The sequence below is a fragment of the Centruroides vittatus genome, unplaced genomic scaffold, assembly GCF_030686945.1.
Source record: "Centruroides vittatus isolate TY-2023 unplaced genomic scaffold, ASM3068694v2 contig_1863, whole genome shotgun sequence".
Lineage (NCBI taxonomy): Eukaryota > Metazoa > Arthropoda > Arachnida > Scorpiones > Buthidae > Centruroides > Centruroides vittatus.
In genome coordinates this window covers 33,475-52,774 of record NW_027121147.1, presented here as the reverse complement: position 1 = coordinate 52,774, position 19,300 = coordinate 33,475, and the positions used below count along the sequence as shown (strand labels likewise).

The 19,300-nt window shown below is 28.9% G+C and overlaps 1 protein-coding gene across 2 annotated transcripts in view; it reads left to right on the top strand.

The window, feature by feature from the left end:
- The window catches only part of LOC136969996 (homeobox protein Hox-B4-like), a 51,948-nt gene that overhangs the window by 2,478 nt on the left and 30,170 nt on the right, over window positions 1–19,300 (top strand). The window contains exons 2-3 of one of the 2 annotated variants that reach the window (XR_010879905.1): window positions 4,843–5,735; window positions 13,014–15,903. Coding sequence is in view for 1 of the 2 variants with exons in the window: in XM_067264356.1 (XP_067120457.1) it covers window positions 4,843–5,252 (410 nt within the window). In the remaining variant the exon portion in view is untranslated. Of the gene's footprint in view, window positions 1–4,842; window positions 6,238–13,013; window positions 15,904–19,300 lie in introns of those variants that run through there. The other variant, XM_067264356.1, reaches the window with a different exon arrangement.

The window sequence follows — 19,300 nt, the reverse complement described above, 5'->3', positions numbered from 1 at the left end:
AAGTTCATTGTTTGTTTACAGTTTTAAAACTGAACTTGAAAAATGATGCAATGGATAAGCTTCTGTATGATTTATATTCTCTGTGTTTGTCTCGCTATAAAAGAATCTTTATAGATGATATAAAAGTCATTATTACCTAGGCCTATGTTTTTAACATTACAAAAAGAGAATTTATTATAATAACGAAAATTAAAAATGATAATAATTATTATCTACTTATTATTAAACTGGGAATACGAGTTTTACTTAATCATCCTTAACCTTAAAGATTAAATTCTTTATATCTTCATCTAATTTTAAAAATTAAATTATTATGGCTAACATTATTTAATCATTAAATCGTTCGTTTTTTTTAATTTTAAAATTAAATGGAAATTTAATGATTTATACAATAAAATTTTAGCATATCTTTCGAATTTTCCGTAAATCTTAACATTTAAATAAGAATGCATAAGAATCAAGTTTGAAGACATTTTCTAATCTAATTTGCAGTCATGCTACGTCCCGGTGGAACTTAATCAAGTTTGTTGATTAACTTAGAAAATTCAAAATCCAGCAATATGTAACTAACTTTGTTTGAAACAAAGACAAACACATTTAGCTCAGAACCATTCTAAGTTTACTGTTTTCTATTGTAAATATATTACTTTACATGCGTTTTAATCTAAATATCTTACCATAACATTAATGCCGTATAGTAAACTTTAGCCGATGTAAATAAGAAGTGCAATTAAAGGTAGAAAATTTATATTTGAATTTAAAAGTCTATAAATGGAAAAGTGAAATGTCAATGGCATCATCATCATCGAAATTCAGCTCTATATAAAATGTTAGTGACAGTAATGTCAATCTCTAACACAGCAGGGATTTCTTTTTCCTGTAAAGCCAAATTGTTTTCTCCACCTCACATAGATGCAATCACAAAGTTCTCCGATGGTGGGATCTATTAACTGTACTACTTGGACCTAGCGGGGAATTGATTTCCCCCGGGCAGCTGTTTAGACACAGAAGCTTGAACATGTCGGAAACTATTATGGAGTGAATGAACAGATATCAAAAATATTATTATTATTTTTTTTAACTTTAAAACCAATATAATCAGTTTTGATTTAGGATTCAAATTGGAGATGATTTTTTTAACTCCATAGCATCTCGGTTTATGAACTCGTTGTGAATAACTTGCGGCGTGTGCCTGAATACACATTGTTTGCATCTATTGTTTTCCAGTCAAATCTGTCATAGAGAGCATTTTTTAAATATTTTCGAAATAAATTAATAGTACGGTAGCAAATTTACGTATCTTAAAAGAAGTTTTGAGAAGGAACGTAAATTTACAAAGTTCAATTTATTATTATTATTATTATATGATTTAATTTAAATTTAATCAGTTTAAATATGAAATTCACAACACCCGAAAATATTATAAATTATAGTAAAAATTTATAATATATTTTTAAGATCATGTTATGTATGTCCTGTGTAATACTTTCAAGCATGCTTGCTAGGCCTTTAAATTTTATTATGCTCTACTAGAGCATAAATAATATCGAAAATATGCATTGTTTAGAAACGAAAATAATAAAAAAAAAATCACACGTACAAAAATATTACATTCAGTTTATAAAACGTTTATTAATAGAAGAGAATGTTTAAATATAGGAATTAATGATATTCTGGACAATTGATCACTCGCGTTTGGCATCGCATTTAACTTTTCGTAATTCGAAAATGAAACGATGTAACCTAGGCCTGATTTACGGATAGGATGAAATTATAAAACAGGCTTAAAATATCTTACAAATTATGTAATAATTATAATGCTGACTTTATACAGGATCTATAGACAGTTAATTTGTATGAATGATACTGCATATTTACAACCTAGATGACGTTAAAAAAATATGATACGTCATAATTCTACTCTATAGTGACTTTTAACTTCTTCTAAGTAAAATGATGCTTCTTTAATTAGGCTAGAATCGATTAAATAAACGTCATTTTCTGTCGTTTTTTTAAATCCATTGAATATTTTCTAGCAGTTTAGGAATTGCTATCTAAATAGTCAGATTTTCTTAATTAGACTCTAATGATCTGAAATAAAGGAAACTTTTTGTCAAGGAGTAGTTTGAAAATTTACTTGTTAACATTCTCTTAACCAATTTATTAGCTAAATAATAGTCTTAATTTATAGCTCAAGTTACACGAATATATATGAGAATTTTAGACTAGAAAATTATAATAAGATTCTTAATAATTTTTTAAGTTGACAGTTTGTCTATCTGTCTTATTAAACGCGACTTCAGTAGAATAATAACTTTAAAATTTATATCTATCCCTTTCAATGGTATACAATGAATAATACGCACGTTACACCATTTTAAATTAATTTAAAATGTAGTAGATTCTTTTTAATATACTTTAAGTTATTCAATTACATTAGTGATAAATTAACATTTTTATATAGGCCAGTGTATAATGATGCCTTAAGCGATGAATTCAAATTCCCTGCTTATCATCTTCTCGCTCAACAATGTTTAATTATCAAACTTTATTGTGAAAATAATTAAGTATATTATTAAAAAAATATGCGGCAATATATTTTTAATAACACTTTTCATAAAATTTACATTTTGTTTTTCAGTTTTGGAGATAAAATTTGCAACAAAATTTTCACACACACACACACATTAGAGGAAAAAAAAATTATCCATTAAAACAAAATTAGCGATTAACTTTTTTAACGTAATTGACTTCAAACAATAGATCATTATCGAGCATTGTTCAATTTTTAAGTTAAAATTTCTTTTAAAAAAAACGGGGGAAAAGAGCGGTTGCTGTCGAAACAAACATAAAAATAATCAAGTCTGCTATTTGTTTCATATTATAAATTCTTCTCTGAGACTTTACTTTATCTCTTATATCATCGATTCTTTTATATAATGTGTAAATGGGTATATTAATCCTATTCTTTCTTCATATAAAAGTATCAGCTGAATAAAAAAAATGAAACAAAATTTTCATTTTTTTCCATATCAGTTTGATTTTTAATCTCTGTTAATCGTGATATAAAGCACGTAATTATACTTTATACAAAGTAAACTTGAAAAAGAATAAAGCTAGATAATAGCAATACTTAAAATCATTGATTTTAGTCGATTAATTAAGAGAAAGAGTTTGGTAGATAGGCTTATTATTGATAATTAGATCATGGCCTACATTGGAATTGTCATTAGAGAGATTCACATTCGTTGTTCTTTTCTGTCGTTAATAATTACTTATAGACTAAGTTTAAATATTCAAAAATAGCAAAAATTTATACGTGGCCTAATGTAAAAAAAAAAAATATCTATAGTTTTTATATTGTATCTAGTATCATAATCCACAAAATGAAAAATATATTATCTTATGGAATATTATAGAGAATTGATAAAATTTTAATAAAATTAATGACGATAAGTTTCAAACTTAACAAGCCAGCAATAAATTACCTGTTTGAAGCAGTCTTATTCAATGATCCTCATTGAGGCAGAAAACATGGCTGTAGACATCCGTGGCGCGTTGTTTAGATCAGGCATAAATCCGTAGACCTATCCCATTTACAATCATTAAATCCGATTTCATCAACGTTAGTCTACTTACACGATGTTTGTTGACACAAGTGAGAATGTGACTGATAGTCTTAAGCTCATCATTTCTACCCTCATACGAATGTAAACAAGTTATAGCATCACAAAAGTCAGCCATTAAACAGCTTTTCTGTCAGTGTCGCTATATATCAGGCGTCCACCAAGAAGAATTATATCCTACTGAATTCATTATTTCATTCACGGAATCCGGTGCAGCTATTTTTCTCCAGTTAGCTATTTATTAGCATCTCTATTCTTTGTTGAGGTTATAAAATTAGTTGTAATTATTAAGTTTAATAATGTTGTCGGACATTTTTAATCAAAATGAGAATAAAAATATAAATTTATTAAGAATGTAAAGTATGCTTGACGAAAATTTAAATATATATTTTTAACAAGTTTTATTTATTATCGTTTCATGTGCTAAGTTAAAGAGTACGAGTAAAATTTAAATTTTTATAGTCTAGTTTGTTAGATTGTTTAATAATTTTGGGTCGTAATGCTACGTAACGTTTCATTATTTAACATGCCAAATATTTTACAAAATAAAATAAATTTTGTTGAAGGAAATGGTTCAAAAACAGGTCACTATCGTTGATATACAACCGAGCATTTTTGATTCATACGTCCCATTGTTATTGTAAATAAGTGTTAAATGCTTGTTGTTAGCTTCAGTTTAAATTATTTTTCAAATTGTTTATTTAATTAAAGTTATACACAATTATAAATACGTTACGTTTTGGCTTGTGTAGAATAGTGACAACCAACTATGTTTGAAACAATTAATTTATTATTACTTTAATTGAAATTGTAGACTATGAATGACTTTTTAGTATAGTCATTACGTTTAGGCCGCTCATACAGTAAACCGGTAGAGAGTTAAATAACTTTTTATTCGCCATAACTTTATGCTAAATAGTGAAAGAATAAGTAAAATTTAATATCTGTACTTTAATATTCCTGATTTTATCGTAAAATTCTAATTTTTAGATCTAATTTCAGTAGCATAGTGCTAATTTAGGCTATATCTTAGTTTTTTGTCAATTTTTTAAGAGTAAAGTTTAATTTAATTGAATGTTTTATATAAAGTTGTGTGAAGTACGTATTCTGTATTTAAATTATTTAATTCGAAATTTTACTTTTGTTTGTACAATCATCCCGAATAATAATTATATATCGAATGTCATCTAATGTTGTTTGTTTTTCTTTTCTTTAGCTGCAAATGGAAACTTTACTGGAATGGAACCTAAAAGACAGAGGACAGCGTACACTAGACATCAAATTTTAGAACTTGAAAAGGAATTCCACTTCAACCGTTACCTGACGCGGAGGAGAAGAATCGAAATAGCTCATTCCCTGTGTCTCAGTGAAAGGCAGATTAAAATATGGTTTCAAAATAGGAGAATGAAATGGAAAAAAGACAACAAATTACCGAACACGAAAAATGTTAAAAAGAATCCAAATAGAAATCAGAATTTAGCTGCTATCAATAATCGTAATCAACAGAATCAACAGCGACATCAAGCACCACCACAGGCCCAACAGCAACCTCCATCTACATTGCCGCCACCTCATCATCCACCAACACATGATCCAAAAGACGACTATGGTCTTACAGAGCTATGATGTGTATTACTCAACATTCCAACTCAGTTACAAGTTCTCAGAATGCGAAGTATATGGGACATGGGAGGGGGCATGAGTACCCTTCTCAACTCTCCCACAAAACTCCCGCCCCCTGCAATATATCTTCGCAGTGTACTGTACTCAGGAGCAAAGTGCAGAAGCTGAATAGTTTGTTGCTGTGCATGTGACGCCGTCAGGAGATTGTAGTCGCTAGAATATAACGCTAAGGGATTTTACACGATGAATACCAGGCGGAACCACAGGACACAGTCGTAGCAAAGGCTCAGACTTTGCTGACTTAACTTTGGCTAAAAGATCTAAATTTCGAAAATAATATTGATTTCAAATTGTTCTTTTGTAAAAAATCTACGAGAAAATTGTTTATTTAAAAGAGGTTTGTAATGTGGAGAAAATGCAAAGCGGTCAGCATAGAAGAACCTAAGATTCTACCCTTGTCGTCCAATAACTGCTCCTGGAGTATATGTAAGTAGATCTGGATTATCTGTTGATCCAGTGAAGATATAAACCGCGTTGCTTTCCAGAGATTCCATTTCTTGATTTTGGACATTATATTGGGTGGAGTTTTGCTGAGCAAAACTTTAACCATCATCTTTTCGATATAAGAATCTCGTCGAGTTGTGAGACTTTTACGAAAGGCGTAATCAGAGCGTCTATCTATCTATCTATCTATTTCTCTGTTGCCTATATCTTTCTCTTTCTCTTTTAAACGCTGTATCTTTTGAATCTATTCCTTCAGGTATTTGCTTAGGACGTTCTGTGTTGTACTTATGTGTGCTCTAGCAACATCGTTGTAGGAGGTCTATATTGTACATAAATCTGTAGTAGGATACTGTTTGTCATGTTACCGGTTAAATGATAATGCCGGTATTTTTATGACCATCATGGGAACTTCTGTGTAGAAAGGGCAATACGATTAATAAATCCGAATTAGAAGTGATCTCTATTAAACTATGCAGTAATAGGCCTGTTTATAAAAGTGGGTAGAATGTTCTACACGTGTATACGATAAATTGGACCTGCCATGTTCTTGAAGTATACGTACAAATCAGAACTTTCTTTAAGATTATGAATCGCATTTGTTAGTACTTTATTGATTAGACAACCTGTGTAACTTAAAAATGATGTCGAAACGTATACGATATACAAAGTTAAAAAATATTTTTACCGTTCATTTGTTTACATTTCTATGTTAAAATATTTTTGATGGGGCAATAGATCTATTTACTTGTTAATATGTTTTAAACAGTTGTTATCTTTCAAATTATTTACAATTTAGCATGGAAGAGAATTTATTTCTCCTGTGTTAAGAAAATATCTATTTATATTCATAAATTTTACGAGCATAATTTATCATAAATACATTTTTTACGTTCATTATTCTATTGTTTATATTGATTTGAATGTATTTCGGATAAATTTAGCCTGTATAAAAAGATACGATAGGCCTACTCCAGAAAAGATATAGAATTATAAACTCTGTCTCGCGAGCTCGCAGTACTATAAAAGGGAACAGTGTCCCTCTTCAACTATAAAAGCTATCAAGTATATCTAAAACCGTAGCTAACGAGCAAAGAAAGAAGACTGCTTCTGAAAAGATTAATAAAAAAAGCATATAGGCCTATTGGAGAGAAAAATTTCGTCCTTACGATGAAGCAAGGGGTGAATACATTTACATAGAAGAGATTCGTGCACAATTGTTTTAGCAATCTTTTTGTGCATCAAAATTTGATATTTTTAAGAAAGAAAGAAGAAACAAATTATCATTTTTATGAAAAGATATGCTAATTTCACTTTTTATCTTCGGTAAAATAACTGCTTTTTTAGCTATTCACATCTCCTTTCAAGTTTATCAACAAATGATACAGATCTTCCAGTTCTATCAGGAAAATAATTGTGTATAGGCTTTTATGAGCTTCCATTATAAGACTTATTGGAAGAAAGGAAGTCGACAGAAACCTTTTTCCAACAATGATTTTATTTACAGATAGGCCTATCTACAGTTCGTTCCAGTCTGGATATCCAAGGTAGCCGTTATTACAAACCGCGTTTCGTATCCTGCCTATAGAGTTCTATGCTTGGTAGTTCTGTCTGTATCCACCAGGCAAATTCCGCTGTGATACAGGGTCTGTACATTGTTTACTACAGATGGTGTGGCTAACTTAATCACTCTAGTGGATCATTACAGAAAGGATCGAAAGAATGATCATTTTTAGATCAATACGTAAAAATATACTTGAAGAGGGTTATCAAAATTTCATTCTTGCCACTTCAAAGTGATAGATAATAACATAAATATAAGATTATAACTATTTACATAAACCTTTAGGCTACTAAGTGAATTTTCCATGTAGTTTTGTGCATCCAGATGGCATTCTCTACCGTCAATCCAAACTACATTATTCATTGATATTCTTACTTATTAATACTATTCAAATATTAAAAGTACTGTAGTAGGGCACAGTTATCTCCCAATCCAAGTGTCTTATATTGCATATAGTGCTACCAATTTCATTTAGTATTCCTGTTCTTCCCATGATGATAAAATTGATCTGTCGACTTAAATAACAATTGTTTTATTCAAGTGGAAATTTATTCATAGAGCCAATTCTCAGTTCCCTGAAGAATGGACGCATCAATCCTCCAGGATGAGACCAGAGTGATGGTAGACTATTAGTATTTTTTCCAAGACTGTAAAATACACCTCAATATACGTAAAATGCAGTTAGTAGACCAATTTCGTAAGCCTAATACCTGAAAATACGTAAAAAAACCAACTGTATTGTTATATACGTTAGAATTTTTTATAACTTTCGTAAACTTTCTACTGTTTTCTTGTTTAATTTTTAATTAAACTCGATCCTTTTTTCTCTCGTGAAGGTGACTCGAAAGGGAAACATTAGAAATACTACCTCTATAACCTGTATAGTTGGTTTTAGCATTTTGTTTTGACCTATTCAGAAAAATTTATCTACGCCCATGTTTTTTCTCTCTCTCTCATTTTTACAACTTGTTCTATAAAAATACAATTAATACTTTAAGTTTATAGTATAAATATATTATATTTAATACCTATTATATCTTACCTATATTATTCCGTAAATTATATCCGAAAATCGCCTTACATTGTAAAGACACAAGTCATTTACAAGCCATAAATAAACCTGAACGTATCTAAATTTCTACCCTCCTAAAAAATATTTACTTATATTTTCTAACTACGCCCTAAACTTTAAAACCGAAAAAAAGATGATAATTTTTGTAAAAATACGCATTTTCTGATGATTATTTATCTGTTAGCATTGGCATATGCATTTTTAAGCTTATTTATTCATAAATTATTATTTTTAAAACATATTATTCTTAAAAAGTAATTTTAACTATGTCTATGTATAAGAATATATAGGGTTTATATGTTTATTTTTATAATTATTTTATAAAATTAGTGGCAATATATGACGTTTCTTATAAAAATTTAACACTAAAATGTTAGATTCATGTGTAAGTTATTTTAATTGCCGTCATTTACTATAAAAATGATGAATAAGTTTAGTAATTTCCACGTATTTACAATAATATTTATATACTCAATCTTCGCAATTTCATAACTTAAATTCTAAATTTAACTATTAAACATCGAAAATTTGAATAAGAATAACTAGATATTACTAATTTTCTAGCCGTTTCCTATCAATTCTTGTAAATGCGCGTATCTGAATGGAATTAAGTTAGTACTTATCCAGGTTACAATTTATGGAATGGTGTTTTTATCTTTATATCGATTCTATTCTTTGTAATTCTAGATGTGGGCTACTGTTTTTATTATGCCAAGTTAATACGAACTTACACGATGATTATGAAATAAGGTATACGTTACAACATTTAAATTCAAACAGGTTGTATACTTTGAAGTAGCGATGTTTTGTTAGCCAGATAATGCAATTTGATAGGCTTATGGAAATCGGCCTTGAATAATCTATTCATAACAAATCTATTGGAACTAAACTTGACAACTTATTGGCATTGAATCGACTTATTATGTTAACGCCTTGTTACAAATTCAAAAAATGTGTTTCAGTTCAGCTTCGAAAGTTTTCACTTGTTCCTACTTTCTATGGGTTTCGTATAATTGATTGTAAATGCTTCATTTGCTTGTTAAGAAACTTGTGTAGTTTTTTAATTTAAAAATGGTTTATTCATCGTACTTGAGCGTATATTTATTCTTCAAATTAAAATTAATTTCAGAAAATGTCGAAATTTTTGTTGTTTAATTTGAAAGTGGCTCGGTGGAATGACTTATCGAAATAGTTCAGTGCTTATGTTATGGGCCAGAGGTCAGAAGGGAAAGGCCGTCTCTAATGCAGAGACTTCTCTGGGTAGAGCCTATAGTGGGCAACTTTAACCTCCCTCCGCCCCGGAACATGGTTTACATAATAAGTAGCTGCCTGCTCCTCTTGCAAGTTACGATGGCTAAAGTTCGGCGTAGGGAAATTTCCAGCCACTGAACACTAACTAAATAATGTATTCACTGCTACTCCAGAATGGAGTATAATAACTTTAAATTTAAATATTAAACAATCTATAGGTTTGAATCGATATTAAGAAACAGAAAACTTTAAACATAAATTATGCGATTATTTTTTAAAGAATCCAATTTATTTAACAACTATAAAATCGAAATTTGGGCTGTATTTTTGACATGCGGGAAGAAAAACGCTAAAATTATCTTTCATTAATTTATTTTATCTATAATTATTAAAATCATTTGGGTTAAATTAAGTTTTTTTCGTGTGTTTCATGTTACAGGTTATCGTGTTAACTAATACATGAAATCTGATTTAGTCTTATCTGTACATTTATGTTAAAATGTGTGAATTATAACATGATAAAATCAGTCTGAGAGTAGATTTACATTGTTCTATAAATCATAATAAACATCGTTATATCTTTACAAAACATAATATTGATTAACTGGCGATGTCTGAACCTATGCTAACAACTGTATGAACTTTAACCTTCGATTTCTTCTCCTATATTCAAAAATATAGACTAAAAATATATATAATTGGATTCTAACTGGAGTAAATTTATAAATTTAAGCGTTTAAATTGACTAAAATTAAACTTTTAAATTTACAAGTTGTAGTTTTTGTTTAAAGCCTACCGGATGATTTATTTTATTGTGTGATTTAGACTTATAGATTTTATCTGTTGTAGATTATTTTGTACTTTAGTATCAATTTGTTATCTTTGTGACAAATAGTTTTTCTTCCAGTAAATCGTTTATAAAAATCTTAACTTTAAATTAGTTAGAAGTGGTTTTTCCATTTAAACATTATAGAGTTTAGTAAGGAAAGGAATAATAGACCTAAAGGTGTATATAGATCTGCACAGAATAAACGTAGAAAATAACTATATAGGTTATATTGATGAAAATTCCGGGTCTTTGTTCATTGTGTCACTAAATCACGTGACTGAAGCATCAGCTTAAAGTAGCAGTCGACAACATCAACGACAAGCCACACTGGCTTGATTGATGGCAGCCTAAGTCTCCAGGCTTACGACACAATTAACCAGGCTTCTGTCTTGGTTACCGATCCTACCATTCATTATTTTCCCTGGATCAGAGTTGCGGCCGAACACTAGGGTCAGGTCATCCCTGTCTAAAGTCGTTACTTGCTTCTTATGCCTTCCATCGATTGTTCTGTAAATTTTTTCCCTCTTCTTTTCTCCTACGAAACACTATTGATTGAATATTCGTCGCTTAATGGAGAGAAGACTGTACCCAACGAACATTAAGGCCGATCTCACGTTTATAATGTAAACTTTGTCTTAATATCCGTGTTATCCGCATTAAATAGTGATACGATTTTAAAAATAATTCCCAACTTATTCGTGCTTAAAAAATATTAAATTTTAAAACAATGTTTTTTTATATAAGAAATCCGAATATTCTTCGCATTATTTTCCTGTAAAGAAATAACATTTATCATTTACTTTAATTAGAATTGAAACAATTTAACAAAAATTATTCCTCTTTCTAAATTAACAAGCTTTAAAAAAATTAAATTAACATTATAATTATAATTATTTGAATGGCAATCAGTCAGTTCGATCAATAATCAATCAATAATATAAATAAACACGTCTCTGCTAATAGTTCTATTGTTGTAAGATAGATCTTTCAAAACTAGCAAAAAAAAAGAAAAGAGAAACTTTTAGTTTCTTTTCTTGATAGTTTTATCGTTATTAAAATCTGTCAAGTTTCTTTTTTATATTCTTGAAATGTCAATTCATTAAATGAAAATGAATGTAGATTGAAGAGTTGATTTTACGTGACATCAACAGCGATTGAATTACTCGCCTTTGATGTTAATGTTCCTTAAATGAGTTTATTTCTAGATCTAGGCCTACGTTTATATCATTCAATAGATGAATAATTTCATAATAATTTAAAAATCTTGTTGCTATAAGTATAAAATATTTGAGAATTTTAACTGAAAATTTGGCATTGAGTTTTCTTTTTACGGAGAAAAATACGTTTTAAATTCCTAAAAAGGAAAAAAAATTAATTTTTTTTCAGCACGTAATGTAAATCATTGTTATAGATAAAGGAAAAATTGTAAAATGTTGATGTATAGATTTAAATCTCCTTTCTCATTGTTTACGTGAAGAATATTTTATAGAAGTATTTTTCGATTTATTTTATTGGTTAAATGAAGCTTAATAATATTTATCAATAAATCTTAGGATTATAACAGTCTAATTAATAAATTGATATTAGTCATTTCTCAAAACCTCGGCAATAATAAAACCTCTTGATTGCTTCTAACCTACTGGTATTATCGTTTATACGGAAAACAGCGATCGTTTCCAAAGCATGCCTGTATGATTAACGCACAGACAAGAAAAACGACAGCTCTTAAAGATAGGAGATCACATTAAGTAGATAGTAACATTTTTTCTCTTCCTATTTGTGTTAATGAAACCACGTTACCCGCCGACTACAAGAGAAATAACCGATTAATCTCTTCCTTCAATATCAGTGAAAAACGCAGCTAGTGTTCCGTGGTTGCCCGTCCTTAAAACTATCAAAACGAATGACTTTAGCTGACAAGGTTGCAAGGAAATGAAGGAACTACGACCTTGTAAATGGATATACCACGTGCTACCCACGTGTCTTGTTTCATGTTCATTTGTTTTCTTGCGTTTATATGATCGAATCATGCTTTGTTTTTCTTATTTGTAATATATTTCGTTTATTTTTATTTTCTAATTTTGTCGAGAAATTTTAAAAACAATATTTACCTTCGTTATTTTAGAAAAATTGTCGTATTCCATAATTTTAATTGGCTCGTATTCTATTTTTAAATTGTCTGTTTATTTTATAGCTTAAAAGAGTTGGTTTTTCTGCTTTTCTATGATTTATTTTTATTACACGTTCAGCCATTGTAAATGGTCGTACCAATGCATTTTGTCACGTAAGTTTTGCGTCCTCCAAAATTAAATGGATCCATTCTTAGAATTACCTAAAGTACCAAATTTTAACGACGTCTTTATCAATTTTATTCGCGTTTAATTTCCTTGTTGATTTAATGACCGGCAATAAATCAAATTATATATTATTACACTATCTAAATTTTTAATTTTTTTTTAATCTTTAGAACAGACATGTATATTATTATTATGTATTACTTTCACTGTATTCACTTGTATAAAATCACAATAATTTCTTTTTTTATAGAAATATTACATCTAGTAAGCTCGTTTTACAGGTATGTTGCTCTTTAAATTCTTTTTAATTCTTTATAATATATGTAAAATTTTATACTGTTTTTTGAATTTTACATTTAATTTTATCTTTTTTTTTTCTTTAACGGTTTATTTATATCTAACCACATTTTTTTTTATACATAAATGTATATTTAAAAAGGGGGAGAATCTTTAAGGATATTTAGAAACACGCTGCGAATTTTTCATTTAAGTACGGATCTAAATTTAAATGAAAGGATCATAACCACGCTTTTTAAAATGAATGATTTAATACTTTCTTTAGAAACTTTGTCAAAAATAAATTTACTTTAAATTGTCTTTTTTCCTTTTTTGTTTAGAAATGAAATATGCCAATGCTAATGATAAAATAATCGAAGTTTATTTATTATTTTAAATTTATTCAAAAATATGTGACATTTAAATTTGATATAGATAGCATTATTGAAGGAATTTATAAGATGAAAATGTATTTAGGGATCAACATCTTACTTGTACTAAAGGATATTTACTAAAAAACACTTATCAGAGTAGCTTAAATAGATTCATATTTTTAACATTTTCAAGGGAAAATCGCGGCCAAAATTGTTTTTCTATCGCACTTTAAGCTATGTAAATGTTCTTTCCCTTAAAAGGATGTATGAGAATAGGAAGCCCTATTGGTCAAACCGCTTAAAATCGGATTGAGTGGACACAACATGCATCACAGAATTTTCCAATATGTGCTTTCCAAATATACGACGTTTACTGAATATAAATGGACATTTTTATCGCGCGGTTACTGATCGATCATGTTCTCCTCATACATTTAACATCCGCTTGCACTATTCTACGTAAAGAGGCACCAAAACAAGCGCCCAAGTTTCCCTTCCGGCGACAGTCTCACGAGAAAAGAAAGGAACGGTTTAAATCTTTTTTAATTTTAAAGTCAATAAATATTTCAACATTTTATAAGCATATCTACCTACACGAGTTGACGATGATATAAAAAAGAAGAGATAAAAATGTTCTTTAATTTGTATGTATGTAGCTTTTGTATCACATATGCATGTATGTACAGTACATACATACCGGTTTGTATGGATAGATTTACGTTCGTGTGTTTTTCAAATATTCAATTCTCACACTGACTACCTGACTGTCCGTGTATAAATTTCCCCTGGAGGTATGTATGTAATCAATTTACATGTACTGTATATTTTATGTACGGTTTTCAGAATGTATGGAATTACGCGCATTTGTATATTGTTGTCAAGGTTGCAAAGGGTTGTGAAAAAAAGAATTATTTTCATTTCTCATTTCTGTTTTCGTCTAATGCACAATTTCTTAGACGCCTAGTGATCTATAGTGATGAAAGGTTAAGGAAAAAAAAAAACAAAATTATGTATGTATTATGTTGTTTATAAGTTTCGACAACAACAGCATTTACGAAGCTGTGTTGACTGTGTGACCCCCCAATTTACATCAAGCCATTACCCCAACGCCCATATTTTCTTGTTATTGTTATTACAGATCTGTTGTGTTATTTTGAAGTGATACCCCATTTTAGGTCTAACTTATGTCAACTGCATCTTCTCCCATTTTGTATGTGTACATCTGATCTGGGAGGAGTATCTTACACTCGTTGTATTTTTTTTTCTTCAGAGAAGAATGCAATAAAAACGACACTTCCTGAAAACGATGTCGATATAGATGCAATTTTTTTCGCATAACATACACACAGACAGACAGCTTATAAAAACATTAAACTTACTGACAACTTGTTGATTTATTATCACTACATTTTTTTTACTTTTTTATGTTGCAAAATCTTTAACACTTACTATGATAACATTAAATATTCGTGTACGAATTAATTATTTATGAATTATACGTTTGTTATAGTCAAGAAAGTTCGTATTTAATTTATAATTAAATGAGGAATTTTGCATATCAATACAAAGTTAATGATGTGATTCGAGATGCGATAATGAAATTCCTTCGATCAGCTAAACATTTATTCAATTGAAAGTGATCTAACTAGATTAATCGATTGCAGTTTCAGAAACTTGTTCGTGTAGCTTACCGATTCTAAACTTTAACCTGGATATTATTGAACTTAAAAATCTTATCCGCTTCTAAATACGAATTTATATTATCATTCTAAATTATGGAGATGGTAGTTTTATACTCACGCCATATTGTGTGCGGAAAATAACGGAAATATAAATGATTACTAGAGAAATTAATGATGTTTTCACCGAAACTTTTATCAATCATATATAAACATTTCAGCACCAGCTTTAGACTAAATCCACAGGTAAGTTTAAAATTACGTAAGTCATCACACGACACTTTTATGTTATATTTTATTACCTTACACTTGACATTGACAGTAAACTTGTCTACTTAAACTAGATTTTAAAATGTAAACAGAGGCATTTTGTTTGTTATGAAATTTAAAACACGACTATTTATAGATTAAAAATATATACTCTACGTAACACTTTCTGTAGAATGTTAAGCATTTATCGAGACATATTTTGCCATTGTTTAAACAAATACGTTACATTCTTTTATATATATGAAACTAATTATTCACAAAGGTTTAAGTGATGAATTGTTTAGGTAAGTTTTATTTTAACTGTATTAAATATATGTATACAGACTGAATAATAGAGTAAAAGGATTTGTTTATGAAAAAATTTAATATTTCTTAAATTATTTTAAGTTTAAGATTCTTGCTAAATATAAATATTATCTTTGAGGTGCTGTTTTCTCTGATGTTTTCGAGTACTTCAAGTGATGCGGTTGAGAATCCTCTAAGAAAAGTAAAGACCGATTCATACATTTAAATGAATTTTTGCCAGTTTTTTTCTACTAAAGTAAGTATTTTTTTTATTTAAATTCTATATTTCATAATTATATATATATATATAAATATTTAGTCAGATTATTAAACAGTAAAACTTGAAGAATTATGGAGTTTTTGTTCTTGTTTTGCATTTTAATTTTTAAAATTGTGACCAAAAATAGGTCTATAATTTTGGCAAAATCATTATGAAACTTTAAAAGTTCTTATATATTTGCCAAATTGAAATAAATTAATATGTAAGTTAAATGAAATTAAATTTGTTCTCAAAATAAAATTATAGATTTTCTTTATTGTCCTATTATAAAAGTTCTGGTTTATTTTAGAGTTAATTTTATTAAAATGTTAACGAATAAATTTATATTTTATTAAAATATATATATATATATATATATATATATATATATATATATATGGTTTTATTTTATGTTATGACATTCACATAATCCAAACTACTTATTAGAGTAGCCATAATTATTATAGGTCTAGACATCATTAATTACGAATACCTAAAATTTCAAATAAAAAGAGCATATGTTTTGTTTTTCGTAATTTTAAGCGTATACATTTAAATTATCTTCGACTTGTTTTTATAAAAACAAAGATTATTTACTTAGACTATAGCATCTTCCGAGTTTTATACTTGAAAAGTTTGCTTGCACCAGATTAAAAAAAAATAAGATTTTGATGAAAATTTATGTAATATATAGTTTGAAAATAATTTATATAAAACAAGTTGAGTAATATTTATTAGGTTTAAGTGCATTTACATAGGCTACAACATGTATTTAAGCGTGTACGCTGTGTCATTTTTATCCGAAACTTTATGAGGAAATATATGTCTATATAATTCAAGCCCACCCAATTTGCTCAGATGTCAAAGTTTAAAACAATTTTTTTCTTTCGATCTTCTGAAACTAATCAGATAACCATATTTCATCGGTCCTTATTCTTGGTCTAGTCGTAAGCCATAACCTTAATTTATCATTGAGTTTTCGACATGTGGCCCAAATGGATAGACACACAATATATATACTGTATGTGTTTGTATATATGTTGTATATATATTAAATAATTTAGATTTAGTATAGCGAAATAATTTATTCATAAAAATATATATTTGATAGTTACTGTATTTAAAAAAATAAATAAATAAGAGAGTTTTGTACTTAAACGGGATTTATATAGGCCTACATAAAAATATAAATCTATTTAAAAGTATTTTAACGATTTTTCAATTTCGTCAATAATATAAAAAGGTGGATTTTAACGGCGAAAACCGTTTCTATTTTGTTTTGTATCGACCGTCACAGATAATAAAATTAAATGGTATAAGCTAAAGAGTATTTAATAATCATTCTGAAATTTCTAAGAATAAAGTCATCAGGCAATTTAAATTGTCCAAGCTCTAAGCAACGATACTTTCATAAATAATAAGTATTCCGTTTGAAGCCGACGATAAGGAGGCATTGGTCTCAAAATGTGCTTTGGAAGGACTTACGTCACACCTATGACATGCAGCTCCCCTCTTGCAAACCGACAATCCATAGATCAATGTCACTTCGGCGTGTTGTTGTCTCTAGCTGTTCTCTGCCCTACCACTAATATGTAAATTTACTGCGCTAATAACGTTGACAGCGCGGTCTCGATATTCAGTAAGGAAAAATACACAATTTTCAGATAAGAAAATATACAAGGAATTAATGGAGATTAACACTTTAGGTTTTGATCATTTTCCTTTATCTGACACATAAAATAGAGTTAAAGTACAATGTAAACTTAAAAACATTTTAAAATTTATTTAATAAAGTTTAATAATTGATTTTTTTAAACGGAAAATATTCATTATTTTTTTATTTATTACGTACGGGTTACGAAATTTTAAAACAAAAAATATTTTGACTGTTTTTGAGTGCGGAAAATAGATCCTTGTACGAAGTTTCTGGCGACTTATGAATAGAGATTGCAAATAATTAACAGATTTATTTTAAATTTATAGTCTCTGTATAATTAGGCAATACTTTACGGGATTTTAAAGGTTATATTGGGCTATGACAGAACTTATTTTGAATATTTAAACGTGAAAAATTCTGATCGTTAAATTATTATTGTTTAAATATCTGTACATTTACTATTGCAGAATTATTTTATAAAGAAATTTAATATTCGATTTTTTTTTATTTAATAATTTTTAAATAGTTTTAATAGTTGTTTTTGAGTCTTAAAATCTCCGCTGGCTTGAATATTTATTCGATTTTAATAGGGAATTTTTAGGTTTTAATAAAAGACTTACTGCATTTTAAAAGTTTAAGTAAACAGTTTTAAGTTAACTACGAGTATTAATCTTGTTTCTGTAATGTAATAAAGGAAGAAAAGATGAAAACTGGAAATTTTCGACTTGAATTCGCTGGAGTCAAAAAGCCAAAAACATTTCATACTTAATTAAAGGCCGTTCAAATTTCCCTCAGGTATTAAATGAAGTGAAAGAAGCGGGACGAATTGTCACTTTGTCAAATCCAATACGAACTCCATTTGTGCCATAGTTGGTGACGGTTTAGCACCATGGAGGCCCTCCAGTGAGAGACAGCTAGGCTACGGGGAATTCGCCAACTAATCGACTGTGCATGCGCAGTGACCAAAAGCCGGTGAGGGTAAATGGGGGATTAGACTCCAGGACTTTGGGATGGGTGGGCGTGATGAAAACAAGGGATGTACAACATGTCCGGGGATTTGGGACTGACAGGTAATCTGGAAGACTGGTTTCTAGGGTCGTCCTACTCCCCGCCGACTAAGTCAGAAGAATCAACGGTCCTCTTGTTGGGCGTATCCGTTGTTTAATCGTAAGGTACCGTGAGGCGGTTCCAGTGTGTCTGATTGTTTGAAGCTTATACATTTTACTTGAACTCTCCACGAACACACAATTTTCCTTCCTCCTTTAATTGGTTTTCTGTAATATACCGGCTAAATAATAAACTCGCCGTATCTTTTATCTTCGTCGTACGTGAAATTTTAACCCTTTTCATATTTATGTTCCTATTAAAAAGTAGTTTGATACTACCACTTACGGCCTTATGCGAAATTGCACTCAAATATTCGATCGAAATTACGTAAGATATAATTGCAGTGTAAATGTAAACTTATAATAGGCTACCTAACAGGCTCCTTTCTCTTTTCTTTGATTTGCCCTATAAACCTTATTTAAACTGCTAACATAAACTAATTGCTAGAAGAATTCAATTTTCCTAAAAGTGATATTAGGAAGTGTTCATTACTTTATTTATGATAAAAGAGGGATGTAATAGGATGAATTATAATTATAATAGAATAACTAGACTTTATATCCTGTTTAATTTTAGCTTTTATATTAATTATAGTATATTTTTATTTGGTAAAGTTTGTTAGATAATTAT